General features: G+C 46.1%; 2 protein-coding genes across 9 annotated transcripts in view; one reads left to right on the top strand and one right to left on the bottom strand.

The window, feature by feature from the left end:
• SCAMP1 (secretory carrier membrane protein 1) overlaps window positions 1-16,947 on the bottom strand; it is a 138,397-nt gene that overhangs the window by 3,873 nt on the left and 117,577 nt on the right. Inside the window, exon 10 of one of the 3 annotated variants that reach the window (XM_060143167.1) lies at window positions 3,696-3,812. The exons of 1 other annotated variant lie outside the window; for it this stretch is intronic. In XM_060143167.1, the coding sequence (XP_059999150.1) occupies window positions 3,799-3,812 (14 nt within the window). In that variant the 3' untranslated portion in view covers window positions 3,696-3,798. Of the gene's footprint in view, window positions 1-3,695; window positions 3,813-16,947 lie in introns of those variants that run through there. One more of the 3 variants, XM_060143166.1, reaches the window with a different exon arrangement.
• The window catches only part of LHFPL2 (LHFPL tetraspan subfamily member 2), a 183,754-nt gene that overhangs the window by 160,993 nt on the left and 5,814 nt on the right, over window positions 1-16,947 (top strand). The window contains exon 5 of one of the 6 annotated variants that reach the window (XM_060143176.1): window positions 15,347-15,761. The exons of the other annotated variants lie outside the window; for them this stretch is intronic. Within the exon in view, the coding sequence (XP_059999159.1) occupies window positions 15,347-15,501 (155 nt within the window). The 3' untranslated portion in view covers window positions 15,502-15,761. Of the gene's footprint in view, window positions 1-15,346; window positions 15,762-16,947 lie in introns of those variants that run through there. 6 annotated transcript variants of the gene reach the window in all.

Below are 16,947 nucleotides of genomic sequence, written 5' to 3'. Positions count from 1 at the left end.
CAGCTTGCTGAGGTGTGTTACCAAAGTGTTACTAAAGCTTTTGAAAAGTCAAAATAAACATGTAGATGAAGGGAAGCCAGTTTACACAAATAATTAATCCTGTTGAGAGTCCTGGTTCACCAGAGAGGCGTATTTCTGCTCAGTTTGCCCTAACTGTGTTTTATTTGCTTATCTTCGATGACTTCATGCCTTTATTATGAGTTTTGTCAATATGCTGGTATGCAGATGAGACTCCTGGTTTGTCATCCCTAGGAATGCTTTTCATCTTGAGAAACTTAGTGCTTTCCAGCAAAGGAATGGCCATTTACAGTAGGGTGGGCCATCTTGGGCCATACCACCACAATCGGTCTTTTGCAATCAATTTGCAGAAAATTATAGATGTCTTTCAGTCTCAAAGACTGTTTACAGGCAGTTTTTAATAAGGTGTTACTCCAGTGAATTTAGTCTCTAAGAATGTGGATTAGTCCAACAAGTCTTCTGGTGCTCTTGCTTGCTATTTCACATAAATGGCTAGAGTGTTCATTTTGGCACAAAGATGAGTACATATTTTAGGTATTATTCATACACTCCAGTGAGTTATTCTTGACTTTTCTCTTTCTCTCTGCCTCAGGCCTCTAGGAAGAAGGGCTGGGGAGAAGGGAGCAGTAGCACACCCAAGATGCTGGGCTGTTGGTCATTTGTCTCCCCAAAGTCTTGATTTTTCAAAAAGAAATTTTTCTCCCCATCCCCTTGCACTTATGTTCCCCATGCATACATATGGCATCTCAAAACGTCTGAAATTGCTAAAAGTTGGCCAGAGGCAGAGATTCCTGTACAGTCAGATTCTGCCTCTCTAGGGGGCCACTGATCTAAGAACTGAAATACAAGAAAGTGGATTCTCTTCACCTCCCAGCCCAGCAGCACCCCTGAGAAGAAATCATTGGAAGGATGGACTGAACGCCGGTCAGCTGGCTCCCTCACGTTGGGGAGAGGATGAGGGGCACATCTTTGAGGGCTCTCTCTCCAATAGTAGAGGTCTCCACCAGGCAGTTCAAGCCAGCATCAGTGGCAGCCATGGCTCTTGAATCTATGGCTTAAGAGAGTTGCCCCCTGGGTGTCTGAAGCAGCTGGCTTGCTTTCTGTCCTCTTGGCCGGTCTCTAAGAGCATCTGGCCAGCCCCAGCCTCAAGCAAGGACTTGCTGCAGCTGTGAGCATCAGTCTCTGCTCTCCCCACAACCCTTCTCTCAACTCTGGATCCGTTTGACATTGAAACAAATGGTGAGAAAGGAGACTGTTGCCAAAGCAATGAAAGGATCCTTCAGAAAGATACTCAGACTGTGTTTCTTCTTACAACTTGGCATTGGCAAAAATGACATTTTTGTAAAATGTAACCAGGTGACAAATTACAGGCTATCTAGTATGCCTTTACTATGCCTAAGCTTAAAGGCCACAGGCTCGCATAGCTGTCACTGTCCATAGTATAACAAAAACCATCAGAATCTTAGTATTTTGATTTTAGAAGTCGGTGTAAAAGAATCTGCTACCTCAGTGGAAATCTCAAAATTTGGCTTACTTAAAAAAAAATGAAAATACAACTATTGACCATTAAGCTAATTCAGATAGCAGGATTCGCCTTCAAGGCCTCACCTACTGGTGGGCACCCAGCTGACACTTCGGAAATGCTCGTGTACAAATGCCCTGGCTGTTCAGTGGGCGCTCTCAGCAGCAGTTAGAGCTCAAACCTCATCTGGCCCTGGATCAGCCCCGACCTCACCTTAAAGTGTCTGTGAAATGTTCACCAGTCTGCGTCATCTCTAAGCCTCAGTTTTCTTACTTGGAAATCGGGTATAATAGTAGTACATACCTCAGGGTTGTTTCGAGGATTAAATTAGATAATATATGAGCAAGGCTTTTAAGCACACATAGTAGATAGTAAGTGGTAGTAGCTATATGATGATTATTAAAGCATTTGTGCTTTCTTGGCAGGTTTTAGTACATTCTTTCGTGTTCCCTCCAATTGCTGCATTCTCAGGAGGAGGGTCTTTAGAACTGACCTTGTTCTGTCGAAACCAAATGTTAACTACATTGTAAAGTGCCATTCCTGGCCCCTTAATAGCCTGCCTTTGTTGGGACTGAAGAGCACAGAGCAGCCCTGTGGCTCCTACGGGCCTCTGGGTGTCCTCAGGCATTTTTTTAAAAGCTGAGTTGACAGGAAAACAAAGAGCTTCTTCCTCTCACTCCTCTTCCCCTGACCTGTGCATTCTCCATCCTTTCCTTTCTGGAGGCAGCTTCTAGCGGTTGAGTCCTGATTGCAGGTGGCTTCTCAGGCTTCCCTTGCAGAATAAATCACAGGCTGATGGGTCTTCACTGGGTGAGGACTCGTCTGGGACTTGGTAGAGCCAGAAACACACATCAGTTCATAGCCCTCTGGGATTCATTACAAAAGCTGGGGAATCGGCCAGCAGGGTCGTTTTCACCAGCTGCCTTCCTTAGGCTGTGACCTGGATGTGGTCCACAGTGAAAGCGTAGAATGCAAAGATCCAGGTTTTCCATGACAGCATCAAGCAGTTTGGGTTTGGAAATGCACGTAGGGCCCTCTTAGAAGTCCGCGGAATCCCCAGTGACTCAGGTCTGGGACGGGGCCACGGCAGTGAGCTCAGGAGTTGGCCCACTGCTGCTGGCCCAGGCTGTTCCCCTGGGGTTGCCACGAGGCTTGGAATAGCATGTGAGCTTCTGGCCTGGCTGCCTACTGTCCTCCAGTCCTGCCTCACCGGCTCTGTGCTGCTTCGTGTCTGGTTGGCTCTCACGCTGTCTAGTCCCTGTAGCCCTCTGTCTGTCTACACCGCGTTCAGCCCAGCAGGATGGCCTCAGCGAGCTGCCCCACCAGTCTGATTGGATAGATCGCCATCCATGCTCACTGGCATCGCTCTCTGCAGCGGGGGCTCAGGGCCTGCTGTGCAGACTCAGTTTTCTTGGAAGTGAGCAATGATTGAGGGTGAAGGAGAACAATATGAAAAAAAGAAAGGGAAAGGAATAAAAGAAGGATCTTAGAGAGAAGACAAGGGGAGGGTTTTGTCTATGCTGCGTGTAGAATTGCTTTGTCGTAGTCCGGCACGCGTGGGGAAGTCGGGGTGGGCATGTGAGATACACCATGACTGCTGTCTGGGTCTTGGCATTCTCATTGCTGTTTTTCAGAGGGTGAAAGATAACCACGACTCAGCCTGGTCGCAGCATCCGTTTTGACTTATCCCATGCCCTACCTGTTCACTCCCGGTGACCACGCTGGTCACTGGAGAGGAGAGAAGTAAGAACAGGACTTGGGAAACGTGGGGAGAGGGGAAGAGATTCCTGACTCTTTCAGAGACCTGGCCCCATTTTACACCTGAAAAAGTCACCTTGCTTTCTCTGAGAAGGTAGTGTGACCTTGGTTGCCTGACTTCAAAATACCTTCAAAGAAAAGACATGAGGAAAGTAGACGGAGCATCCCCTACTTCTCCTTAGAATGAGGCACCGGAAGCTTCTGGCTGTCCAGAGGAGGCTCTGGATTTTTGGCTCTCCAGACAGATGACGCCTCCACCAGAAGTCAGATGTAACCGTTCTATGTCTGAGTCAATTTAAGAGTACCCCTGATGATGACGCATTTACTCATTCATCAGCCTTGTGGAAAACTAAAGAATGCTAAAATGTTATAAGGCAGGCCAGAATTAAATTTCAATCCAAGGGGCTTTTATTGGATGCCCGATAAATGCAAAGACCTATAGACTCAGGTCTACAATTTCTTGAGTTTCTGCTCCAAAGCCATATTAGAGAGTCATTGCTTTAGAAGCTGTACCCTAGAAAAGCAAAAACAAAACAAAGTATCATCATATATAAAGGGAGCAAAAGAATTCAACTGTATCATTAGAGGAAAAACAAAACTACTGCCTAAGAGCAAGCGGACCAAGCACGCATTAATTTGAGTAAATCTAGGGACTGGGATATCTTTTTAAAGAATCAGTTGGAAAATCTCGACGAAAATTGCAAACTCTCTTAAAATTCAGATAGAATATGCAGTTGATATGCAAATAAAGGACTTTGCTATGGTAACCACTTAATTGTAGACAGATAATCTCAGAGCCCTGGATGATGATGTTCCAATTCCAATAACAAGTCATCACGTTAAGTATGGCTCTGAATATTTATACAAGTGGTTCAGGCACTCTGTTTTAAGAACTTAATGCAACAGTGGTGTTCTTCTAAGCTCTGACGTCACTTCAGAAGTAATCTGTGCACTCATGTGCCCAGGCACAGTTAGGCATAGTTATGAGTTCAGTTGTTGTATAGAGGCTTCCCAGTAGCTTTATTCATTGGCCCTCAATCTCTTTTATTAAAAGATAGCCCCCAGTACAGATGAAACCTAAAATACACATATTGAGAAAATGAAGCCAATATTAAAAACTTCAAACCAAAATACTCAGTGGCTATGTGTTCAGAGTTGAGAGGACAGCCTCAGGGCCCTAGTGTTGAAAAGATGGCACTCGCTTTGTTGCAGGAATTATTTAACATTATCTGGACCCCAAAACTTTAGCAGGCAAGAAATTTACTTACTGTCCTGAAAATTTCAGAGCTCAGTAACTAAATTTTTTAACTGTCTTTTATTCTGCTATGCACTGCATTTGATTTTGGGGGGGGGCAGCTTACTTTGAATTATAAGTGTATTTTGGTTAAACAGGAGCTCTTTCTAATTCTACATGTTGGATGAATAATTTATCAAGAAATAGTTTATAGAGTTCTTCCAGTTGCATAGAAACAGTTTAGGAAACACCTTCTCACTTGGACTGCAAAGTAAAATTTTATCACTAACTCATGGGAAGGAATAATCTACATTAGTTTGTGGGGATGCATTTTAACAGGTAAGAGTTAAAGTTTTAGAAACTGCCAGTGAAGTAATTTGCATATAAACATGAATCATTGCTGACAAAGGTTTAGGGAGGCTTCAGTGTGGGAGAAACTGCATCTTTCTTGTGGATTGTTTCTCCACATATTCTAGGGGCATCTGACAATTCTTAATTGATGGTCATTAATTTTGAGTAATTGTAACAGAAACTTCCTCTGGGGGGCTTGGCTGTAAGGTCTTTTTATGACAACTATGCTCTGATTGTCTTCCAAAGAATTCTCTTTATTGCTTTGTCATCCGTTCTCCACCCACCACCCTGGAAGAGTATTTTTCTTGCCAATTATAATTCCATGGAAGTGTTTTTAGTAGAAAACAAGTACCCTACTAGACTCCTCCAGGGAGACGGTATAAGCATTAATACAAGCTTTAAGTAAAAAAATACTGACACCGATCCTTCACTTTTCTTCTCCTTCCCCTCAGAAAATCTTGTTGGTTAAAAACCTCTAATGTTATTGATCATGTACTAAAATGACATGTAGATATAATCTGCCCTGCAAAGACACTGGTTATCAGCTGAAAACCCTTTTCATTACCAGTGACCTCCCATTTCTGATCTGGCCTTCAAAGCAGAGTTTTTAAATGTCAGTTGGGCCCAGTCTAGCTTGTCCATAAACCCTTGAAACTTTAAAATGAGATGCAGTGAAAACTCTTTACCTTTTCATTTATACGGTAAACAAACAGGCTTCTTAGAAAGATGTCCCCATCCTAACACACACACACCCCAGCGGCCTCTCACTGCCTTTGAACAAGGGCGTGCACTCTGCTAAGGTTTGTCAACTGAAAAAAAAAGCACAATGTGAGAGTTGTAAGTTAAGTTTTATTGGGGGCAAAATGAGGACTGTAGCCCAGGAGACAGCGTCTCACAGAGCTCTGAGGAACTGCTCGAAGAGGTGGCGGGGGGAAGGTCAGTGTATATGTGGTTTTGGTGAAGGGGTGCGTGCAGTCAGGCACACATTTTTTGCAGAAGGTTGCTGCTAGTCTGGTGAAGGTTACTGCTAGTCGCGAGGAGAAAATGTCTCTGTTAATGGTTTTAGTACTTTTCTAGATAAGAGAAGATGTAAGAATTTGGGCTCATAAAATCTTCTCCTGCAAATATCTATCTGAAGGCCTGTCCTGCCAGTTTTTCCCAGAGCACAGAGTGCCTCATTCCTGATCTCCACCCTAAACTCCTTTCAGGGGGTGTTGAAGGTCAGTGGCTGCAGTGGCTAGTGACTTAGTCCTTGTAGAGGCAGATGGCAAGCGCCAATTTTTAGTTGCCACCGGTCCTCAGCGAAAACGAGAAAAATATGGACAATGTTGTAAGATTTCATAGTGTTAAATGTGTTCAATTTAAAGAACTGTCCTTTATTCTTAGATGACATCCTTTACCCTTTTTGTGTTAAAATACGCTTTTTTATGAAATGATAGTGAGAGGAGGTAACGGTTATTTTTAGTGTCCTTATATTAGCAAAAGAAAAACTATTGACCTCCCAGTAATTTTTCTGGAGACTTTGCTAGTGTCTAAAGTCCAGAAGCTTGGGAACCACTGTTCTAGAATATGAGCAACAGTGTGGACTGTGACTTTTTCACAGCTCTCTAATGTTCAGAATGGGGCCTGCTACATACACACTAGGCACTCAGTAAATGTTGTTCACCGACAGAAACATAGTCTGTTCTGTGCTCACTAATCCGTGCTAGAAACTGTGAGTTTCTAGGCACTTGGAAAGAGTAAAGGATGTAGTACATGCTGCTACGTCTCAATCCTAGCATGTACTCTGCCCTCCTAGACAGAGCATAAATAAATGAGTCATCATGCAAAGAACCAATAAGAATCTTTCCAGAACTGGCAGTCAGTAAAACCAAATCCTGTCTGGGCTTTATAGAATAAATTTTCAATGAAAAATTGAAAAGCCTTAGTAGGCAAAGTGATTTCAAAAGTAGAGATTAACCAAAGGTGGCAGTTCTTGGGCAGAACTCCTTGATTCATGGTATAACTAATACTTTGTTATATTACTCTTATTTGTAAATACTGTTCGAATACCCCTGACTCTGAATGGCTAACTGGCATTTTGGTACTGAGGGTAGTGTCTTGGCATCTGGAGAAGTCAAGCAGGCTGGAACCGCGTTGTTAATTTAGCTTTGGGGCTTGGGAGGCAAGGACCAGAACTCTTCTTGGGTAGAAGAGACCTGGGGGGGCCCCATCCTGGTGTCTGTAGTTGTCATAAGCAAGATTTCATGAGAGCCTGATGCCTTAGATTGAGAGCAGCATCCCGAATGTAGACATTGAGACAAGCAAATCTCTTGTTAGCACAGGATTAACTAAAACCTACTGCCTGCGTACAGGTAATGGTGAATGGTGCAAGGGTTCAGGGTTAGGAGGAGGTCAAGGCAGAGATCCTCAGCTCTGTTCTGTGAATTAAGAAAGGCTACTTGGGGCTTCCCTGGTGGCGCAGTGGTTGAGAGTCCGCCTGCCGATGCAGGGGACACGGGTTCGTGCCCCGGTCCGGGAAGATCCCACATGCCGCGGAGCGGCTGGGCCCGTGAGCCATGGCCGCTGCGCCTGCGCGTCTGGAGCCTGTGCTCCGCAACGGGAGAGGCCACAACTGTGAGAGGCCCGCGTACGGCAAAAAAAAAAAAAAAAAAAGAAAGAAAGAAAAGAAAGGCTACTTGGAGGAAGCGGGATGGTTAAACCATGGCCCCAGCTGCTGGAGGAGGGATGTAATTTGGCGGCTGAGAATGCTCTCGGTGCTCGATTTTGTCTAATCAGCTACAGATGTCTCTCCTGGAAAGTTCATAGGATATGGTTTTTTTGTGGACCAGTTTGTGGACGGCATTAGTATTCTAGGTAGATGTGCAGTTTCAGATGGTTCCCAAGTGCACAGAATCTCAAAGACTAAAATGTAAACATGATACGGCTTACATTTTCTCCCTCTGGTCTGATGGGTTTTGTGCTTTATTTCCAGTTTTCTGCTCACACAGATTCTTCAGGAGAGGACATCATAGCGAATATTATGTTGGTTTGAGCTGTTCATAGGTTTTCTTTCTAGAAGTTTTTTTTGGCCAGTGGCAGCCATTCCAAGGTGACATCTATATTGCAGTAAAGGAGGCTGATGACACTCAGATTGTAATGCAAGAGAAGGGGTGGATGGAAATCCTTTATCTTGTTGTTGTCTTGCTGCAGGGTTAGCAAATCAACCTGCCTGAGAATAGGTGAGCCTTTATTTTTGTGCAGCCTTCCTCTCCCCGTCATCCCCTTACAGCATTCCTGTGGTTTTTTCCACTTGAGAGCTGTTCATCGTCATCTGCTCTCTAACGTCTCGTAGGTATAAGCGAGCCAGCTTTTGAGGATATAGCAGTCTCCCCTCTTCAGCTGCACAGATGCTTTTGTTTCGGAAGCTAGTCTTTGGTGTGCAGTAACGCAGCAGCCTGGATTTGAGTCCCAGCTCCACCACTGATTAGCTGTGTAACCTTACTTAATCCCTCTGTGCCTCAGTTTCCTCATCTGCCAAATGATGGTATTCATAGTACCAACCTCACAAGATCCTCTCACGGAGAGAACTCTCATCTGAGTTGTATTTAAAGTGCTTAGCGGGTGCCCGGCACATTGTAGTGCTTAGCACTTAACTGCTGCCGTTGTTGTTATAACAATTATCGTTATGATCATTAAGAGGTTCTGATCACCTGTGTAAACTTCCAGCTTTAAAGTATTAGTTGTGAATGTGTAAAATTGGGGGAGGGTGTTTATAGCTTAAACTCCATGTCATCTTTGCTTGGCATCTACCATTTTTACCATAGAAGATCTTTCCAGAAGGTTCTTCCAAAAATGAGAAGACTAGAAAGGAAATGGGAATCAGAAATGACATGTGAAGTTGGTCAACAACACAGTATGTGTAGAGGACTGTGTTGGATTTGGGATGGAGATGGAGGTAGAAGCCAAGGAATAGAACACACTCCTTACTGCTGTCCAGTTTATAACCCAGCGGGAGTTCATCTGAGCCAAATATACATACTTTGAGGCATCTAAGAGACCTTGGAGCCAGCGCTGTCCTATTATGGGACAAATGCATAGTATGTCACAGCAAGGTTCCTAGTTTTTTACTATCACTGTTCTGGATAATTTTCCAGATAGTTGGCTAACCATTTACTTGTAATTTTTTATTTAAACTTTTTACCCAGGAAATTCTGAGTTGCCTCTCTTCTTAAAACAGAGTGTAGAGGACCTAGTTCAGCCTTGCCTTGGTGAGTGAGAATGACCACTACAGGCTGTCTGCAAAGTCCCTGCACAGGAGGAGTACACAGGTTCATACTGTGATCTTTGGAAAGAGAAGAGCTGGATGGCAAATTCGTTGGTCTGACATGGTGCCTTCCTCAAAGCACAGTCTTAATAATACCTGACAGTTTGCCTTAGGGAATTGTGAGAGAGAAAAGGTCCCTACCTAACAACAGTTGACGACTTTCAAATAGCTATTAGGGACTGCCAAAATGACTTCCAGCTGTCAGCATGGAAGATGACTTGGGAAAAAATTCAAATTTAGACAGAAAAGAGAGGTAAACATACAGATAAATGTTAACTAGCAGGCCTAGGGTGGTTGTGTATCACTCTGTACATCAGTTGTTTTACCACATGATGGTCCCAGACTTAGAGTTAAATAACTAAACATATTCCTCTTGGAAGCAGAGAATCACCTCCTCTCCCTCCCCTGACCACCCCCCCATCGCTGCACCTGCGGTTGATCTATGACACTGTCCTCAGGGCTGCTGATGGGAGTGGGTATTTTCCTGGGCCGTCAGCAGTTCTACATTCCTGCCTTCAGTGCCGACACTTTCTGTCAGTCTCTCCATTCTCCAGGCTCATGCTGCTTCTAGACACCGCCCTTACCACTTCTGCATACTGCCATGGTCCACCTCGCTCCTCATTCCCCCGGGTGTACCCTTCTGCCACCTGCCATTTTCCTGAACTTCTCCAGGTTTAGCCCTGCACTGCGCCTCCCTTCCCAGCTGGTGTCCAGGGCAGTTCCCACAGTCAGCCACAGCATGTCTTTATAGATGTCGTTACCGCTGCCAAGCATAGTTGGAAACAACTTCAGAGTTTTGAGGCTAAGATGATCTCTAGATTACTGAAAACTTATTACATTTAGTTGACTTACTGCTTTTTTCTGCGTCATCTCCCAACAAAGATCTATTTTCTGTAGCCAGAAAGGAGATATTCAGTGCTTGCAGTCAGGTAGAAGGCCAGTCCCATGGTTTGGTCCCTTTGTGTGTTTCATTACTAAGTGTGGCTGGTGTGCTGTTAGCCAAAACTGCCGACCCCTGGGATTCACCGTTATCGAATGTAGCTTTTCCTCCAACCATTTAAAAAACTTGGCAGGCACTTAAAATGGCTTCATTTTAAAATGTAACCATCCACATCATAGCACTCTATCTTTTCATTCATCCAACAAATATTTACTGAACACTTATTACACGTCAGACGTTGTTCTAGGCAATTGGGATACATAAAGAAAAAACTGCACAAAGTTCTCTATCCTCGTGGGGTTTACATTCAAGCTGGTGGAGACACAATAAACCAAATAAGTATACAGTATGTTAAAAAGTGATGGGTGCTATGGAAGGAAAAAACAAAAGGAGTAGCCAGGGTGAGAGAGGTTGGGTATGCTGGGGTGATAAGGAGGGAAGCTGCAATGTTAAATAGGGTCGTCAGGGTAGGATTCGGTGAGGAGAGATTCAGCCAAAGACTTTAAGGAGATACAGGAGTTAGCCCTATGGACAGTCAGGAGGAAGAGCTCTTCCGGCCAAGGGAGCAGCTGGAATGAAGGCCAGTAGGCTTTGCCGCAGAGGGATGTGGGCCCTAAGAGAGGAGTCAGGAAGGATTCTAAGGGTTTTCACCTGAGCAGGTCTAAGAATTGGACTCCCATTTGCTGAAATGAGGTCCACAGGGCAAAGGCCAGGTTCTGAAGTGGGGAGTAGGAATCAAGAGTTAGGTTTGGACATAGTTTTCAAGTACCTTGTTAGATATCCAAGTGGAGGTCAAGTAGGCAGTTGGATATGCAAATCTGGAGTTAAAGGTGGAGATCAGAATTCAGGAGATGCCAGCCTAGAGGCAGTATTTAAAACTGTGGGACCGAGTGTGATCAATCAAGAGAATGTGGAGAAGAGGACAAAGGATTGGACCCTGGGCCCTCCCGTGTTCAGAGATTGGAAAGGTGAGGAAGACCAGCCAGGGATACCGCGAAGGGACAACCAACATGGCTTCCCGTGTGGAGGCAGGACACTGGCAGATGATCCTGCAAGAGGCACTGCCCTGTCTCCTTAGTTTTCCTTTACCACAGTATTGTCAGTACTTTCTGAACTTGCTGAGTGAAGCTGTCACCCCCAGTAAGGCTGGAACGCTCTCTGAGCTGTGTCCCAGAATAGGGGTGGGATGCAGGAAGCCAGTCACTCTCCCATCTGATCTGTCTTGCTTCTTGTTAGAGGGATGGCCGCCTGGGCCAGAGGTTGAGGGGCAGGGGGTGCGGTGACAGGGGCAGCCTCCCGGCACAGCTGAGCTGAGCACCTCAGAGACTGGAGCTCAGTCTGAGTCACAGGGTAGACCTGACAGGGATAAACACCACCAGGTGAATTTTTTTTTTCCCCCCAGAGCTATGTTGAATGGGAAATGGATGTCTGATAGTTAGATGGTTTCCTGCTGGGTTCCTAGATGAGTCAGTGGCTGTTTCAAAGCCAGAAATAAGTTGAACTCTTGACCTGTTACCCAAGGTTAACTGTGTGACATACCCTATGGTAAATGCTAAAGATAAAATTGTGATGTAAATCAAGAAGGATAAAGCTTTTCTGCCCTCAAGGGGTTCAGAGTTCTGCTGGGGCCTTGCTCTATCCTCAGGGCCGAGAATAATGCCTGCCACTTAGTAGGTAACTCAGTAAATTGAGTTGAATATACAAAAATAACATGATAAAGAGCTGAAGAGGGATGTGCACAGGGCAGTGGGAACACACAGAGAATAACATTCTGGCAGGAAGTGGCGACAAATGTCACACAGAGGTGACATTTGGGCTGGGATGGGGGGAGGGTATTTCCAGGTGGATGAGTGCCCAGGGGGTCAGCATGAGTGAGACCCCTTGTTCAGGTCCTCAGCTAGACCTAGTTGGAGCCCAAATGTATCAAATGATGCTAAGCCTGCTGTCCGCTGTCTGCTGTGCACTCGCTCTCCAGAGATGTTAGGGTTATTTCAGAGCTTCAGAATGAGCTTGTTATGACCTAGTGGAGGCTGAGGGTGCGTCCCTCACTGGGGGCTTCTCCACAGGCTGCTGGTAGCAGTAACAGACGGCCATCTTTTCTTCCTGTCCTTAGAAAATTTCCTTTGGAAACTGAGGTCTAGTCAGTCTTTACTATTTAGTCTGGAAGCCTGTCTGAAGGGGAGGTGGGAGTATGATGTCCAAAGACTCACTTGTTCTTCTGTACAACAGGGGCCAGCCTCTAGTTCTCACTTGTCAGGCCAGGAAAAAGGGCCTCCTTCTGTACAGACAGTGGGTGACACACAAAAGGCAAGAAACCTGGAGTCCGTCCCCTTGGCCAGCAGGTAGCAAAAGTGTGGGGTGATTGGGTGACAGACTGGCAGGGAGGGCGTCGGGGCCGACACAGCCAGGGAGAGCCTGTGAAGTAGCCACGGAGCCTTCCGCACTCTTCCTTCACAGGCTGAAGAGCAGTGGTTCAGACTTGGCTTCCCCGTTCCTAGCGTCCCGGACGCTTAAAGCTGGAGGTGGTCACCTTCAGACAAGTAACATATTATTTATTGTATTCAGCAACTCGTAGTCTTTCCAAAACTGGAGTCTTGGCAAGATTATGGAGGTTGTTTCCCCCACCTAAGGGATTTGATTAAAACTTATATTTGATACCATACTGTTTCACTTCAAGGCAGTAGCAAGAAAATTACCTAAGATATATAATTTTGTGGCCGGTCTAATCACAGTCAGTGCTGACTGTTGATCAGGAAGACTCTGACATTACTTTTCCCAGGGTGTTTCATTCATTTTATTTTTTAGCACCTTCTTTTACAAGGCACCAGAAACTCAGCCATGAAACACAGCTCCTGCCCTCTCCCTTTCAGAGCTCATGGAGTCTAATTATTTGAATTAAACACAAACCACGTGTTTAGGTCACCCATAGACTCTAAAAATTCCTGTGTAGCAGGATAGAACTGCTGGGAATCCAGGGTTGAGTCTGAAAGCTCCTTCCAGGTAGGGGAAAATATTACTAAAATGGCAGAGGGACATGATGGGTGTTGCAGTGTGATAGCTGGTGCCCATGAGAGAGCCAGCACCCTATGGTGAGCCTTGGTAAATTGTCAGGGCTCTGTCTCCAGCCTGGTGCGGCATCTGTGGAATAGTCCAAGTGACTAACCATCCGTTCCCTTTCATTAATTTCTTTCTTAATTAATTAATTTCTTCCCCAGATAAGGTTGAGTCATCCCCCAAGTGACCCCATGGTGAGCATATGCTGGCATCTTCTAGTTCTCTTGGTACCATGAACTGCGAGGCTGTTAGCAAGAGAAAAGGCAGGATACAAGGGAGAGGATATCTCTTAAGGTTGGGAAAAAATGGTACCTTCTTGGGTATCATCAAGTCGAGCCACTGCAGAAGTTACCGGCCCTCTGAACTGCCTGTGGTTTCTTGTAGTGGTGGCTGTTTTCTTGGGTAGTTGGCCAGTATCATCCTGCCTGCCTTTCCTCCTCCTCCCAGCTGGGCCTGTCGCAGCTCAGCCAGGCACCAGGAAGAGATGCCAGTCAGAAGGAAATGACATGCCCACTGGCCTAGTCCCTTCTTTTCTCTGCCACCCTCCCAACACACATTCACACACAGCCCAAACGGTGATGCATTAAGGCAAGGAGATGGAAAGGCCCCAGAGATAGGCTGGCCTCACTTCAGGAGCTGCGGGGGAGAGCAGACCATTGTCTGGTGTGGCTCTTATGTGAAACTCAATCCAGAGCACACCTCAGCTGACAGTCCCTGGTGCACTCCAAATTGATGACTAGAAAAGCCACGCCACATTTGCAGCAGACTTGGTATATGTCTTACTGTGTTCTCTTGCCTGCTGTCTGATGTGCCCATCTAAGAAGTCGTGGACTTCAGTTCTGTCTCGGTAGCAGGTGTCATCAAGCCTATTTGGAATCTGGGGCGGATGTTTGCTTCTAGCCCCTGGGATTCACAGGCCTGGACCAGGCAGTGTGACAGGAGAAGCCAGCCAACCAAGAGTGTGCATCTCCCTTCCTGCTGGGATAACTTCATTCTTGTTGATTGGCATCTGCCAAAGTTATTTTACTCTTTCTCCCCAGGGGCACTATGGTTTAGAAAAACTGTATTGCAAAGCAAATTGCACTGATATTGATAAAGTTTTATTAAGAGTCTGCTCTGTGCCAGGCACTGTTCTGAGCACCGCCCTCGTGGAGCTTGAAGTTTAGAATGGAGGTGGATTAACAATCAGAATAACTAAGTGAAGTATCAGGTTGAACCACATGAAATGACCATTTTTGTAGGTAAAAAATGGACAAATATTGACAGTTTCGTATGACTCAAAGTAATCTATTCTGTTTGTCAGTAATAAATGCTAAGGAGAAATAATAAAGCAAGGAAGGGGGGGATAGCAGGTTAAGGGAGAGGTAGGTGTTTGGAATTGTAAATAGATGGGACCAGAAGACCAAGGAGGTGGCACTTGAAGGTGGCTGGAAAGCTGTCTGCAAGAAGGGCAGTGCAGGTGAGAGGAGCGTAACAAGAGCAGAGGCCCGAGCACGGCTGGTGTGTGGCCGGAGCAGAGGGCAAAGGGCAAGAGAGGCAGGCGTGGGGAGCTGGGGCACGGAGGACCTCGAGGGCCAGGGAGGGAAAACTGGATTTTACTCTGAGAGCTGGGAAACCTTTCTGGCCTTCTCGATAATCTTACTTGGAAGCAGAAAGAACCTGTTGAGATGACGGCTGTGACTAAGGAGTGCTCGTTAGGGCCCAGGAGCCGGCGCCCAGGCCGCTCGGAAGCTGCGCCGGCCCGGGAGGCGAGGTGAGGTGAGGGCCGCGTGTGGCCACCTGAATCGTGAACATTTCTGGAACTCCTCTGGTAGAAGAGCCTTTTTTAAATACCTAGAAAGATGACAAATGCTTGTTCTGTCCTTGCTCACCTGAAGGCCGGCTGTTTTCTCTCTCCGACTGTCTTGCGTTTTCACGGCATTAACCAAGCTAGGGGCAGCTCTGGTGAGTGCTGGGAGGAGAGGCCCACCAGCCAGGCTGCCCAGGTTGGGAGCCTGTCGTTTGGGCGCACATCACATGCACCGGGGCTCGCAGCCTAACAGAGCCACTTTCTGTCACCCTTCCGGGGGACTGCCCTGTGGGCTTATAGTCAAGCTGAGGATTTTGACAGACTCTTAAGCATGGCGCCCTTTTATGATGTCTCCCTGCTGTCCTTATTCACAGATCGATTGGCCAGTAGCAGCCACAAGATTTTAAGAAGGCCTGAAGCACCTCAGGAACCTTATCTGAGCTACCAGCAAAGAGGACAGCTAAGGAGAAGTACAGGGGTGAATGTTCCTGAGTGTTCTGAAAAAAGGGGTCTGATGATATTAAAATAATAGTTATTTTAAAACTGCTGGCTTCCCAGAAGGATCTGAGACAGCCACATTATTTTGTGCATCCTACAAGCCAGAGCCCAGCACAGGGTGGCAGAGCTGCTACGTGACAGCAGACTCTGTGCTTTCGGTCTTCTGTCCCTAGCCCCTATCCAGTGCAGGAAAGGGCGTGGAGAAAAGGGAACCCTGCTGTGATGATGGTGGGAATGTAAATTGCTAACAGCCACTCTAGAGAAGGGTGGTTAAGAAAAGTATTTTGCCATAAAGAGAAACCCTTACAATTCAAGGGTTATAATGCATATTAAAATGCATTAAATTTTACTAGTTGGACTTGTTTAAGCCACATAATACAAACGATGTGTGCAATTAATATTCAAATATAAACACTCTGGCCTTTTAAAAGGGAGAGCCGTTAATACTGCCTTGCCTACAGGCTGCGTGCTCGAAGTGCCTCTGAATCCTTACACAGGTCCCAGCGATGGTGCCTCTGGTTTCCAGCGCAGTAACTTAGGACCTGAGGGAGGAAGCTCCCAAGGTTCCATGTGCCTTGGGTGAGCTTTCCTAGGGAACAAGGTGGGAATTAATCGGGATTTATCACAGGCTTAGAAATACAAAAGAATTAGCTCAGTCATCGTAGATCTCCCCAGCTGTTACATTTGTTCAGATGGAGAATAGTTTATTCTTTCAAGGGTACTCATTGTAGCCTCCTCTCCCCCAATTATGACACCTTTCAAAATATCCACCCCCCCACCCCCCCCAATAGGCCGGCCTGTCTATTCATAACTGGTAAACTTTACACTGCTTCTGCTTCTGCATGGAAGGGGCCTGCCAAGGGCTTTAACCTGTTACCTAGCGCTAGTCTGTGTTCCAAGTTGTTGTTAGGGACACAGCAAGTACTCTTTACAGACTGTGTAACACTCACACCCACCTTATGAGTTAAGGATGAGCTCATTTTACAGGTGAGTAATCATACTTCGGTTCAAAGACTTCTCTAAGGTCACCCAGCTCGTAGATGGCAGAGCTTGGATTCAGACCTCTATCTTACTCCAAACCTAGAGACCTTAACTACTAAGTGACCGACCACCTGCTGAGTTGTTGCTGTGGTCCACCATCTTGCTGGTTTGTGTCCTAGCCTCACACAGGGACTACAGGGGCCTTTCTGCTATGTGACTTCTAGCCAGACATCCAGACCAGGACAGCTGGTCCGGGACTGTGCCTATGCCAGCACGCCAGCACATTCTCCACAGGCGGCCTGATCCTCGGCAGGATTTGCTCCATGCGCCCGGTCATTTCTAACAGCATCTCTCCAGGTGTCTGGGCCGCTGCTCCCTTCACTTACGCCTCCCAACACTGGATCGCATTTCCCTAGCTACGGATCACCGCCACCTGGCTCCCAGCACCCCGACCTACGGAGAAATAAGGGCTGCACAGTTAGAAAAACTTCTGTGA

The sequence above is a fragment of the Lagenorhynchus albirostris genome, chromosome 3, assembly GCF_949774975.1.
Source record: "Lagenorhynchus albirostris chromosome 3, mLagAlb1.1, whole genome shotgun sequence".
NCBI classification, from domain to species: domain Eukaryota; kingdom Metazoa; phylum Chordata; class Mammalia; order Artiodactyla; family Delphinidae; genus Lagenorhynchus; species Lagenorhynchus albirostris.
The sequence above is the reverse complement of the archived record's forward strand: the minus strand, read 5'-3'. Positions and strand labels throughout refer to the sequence as shown.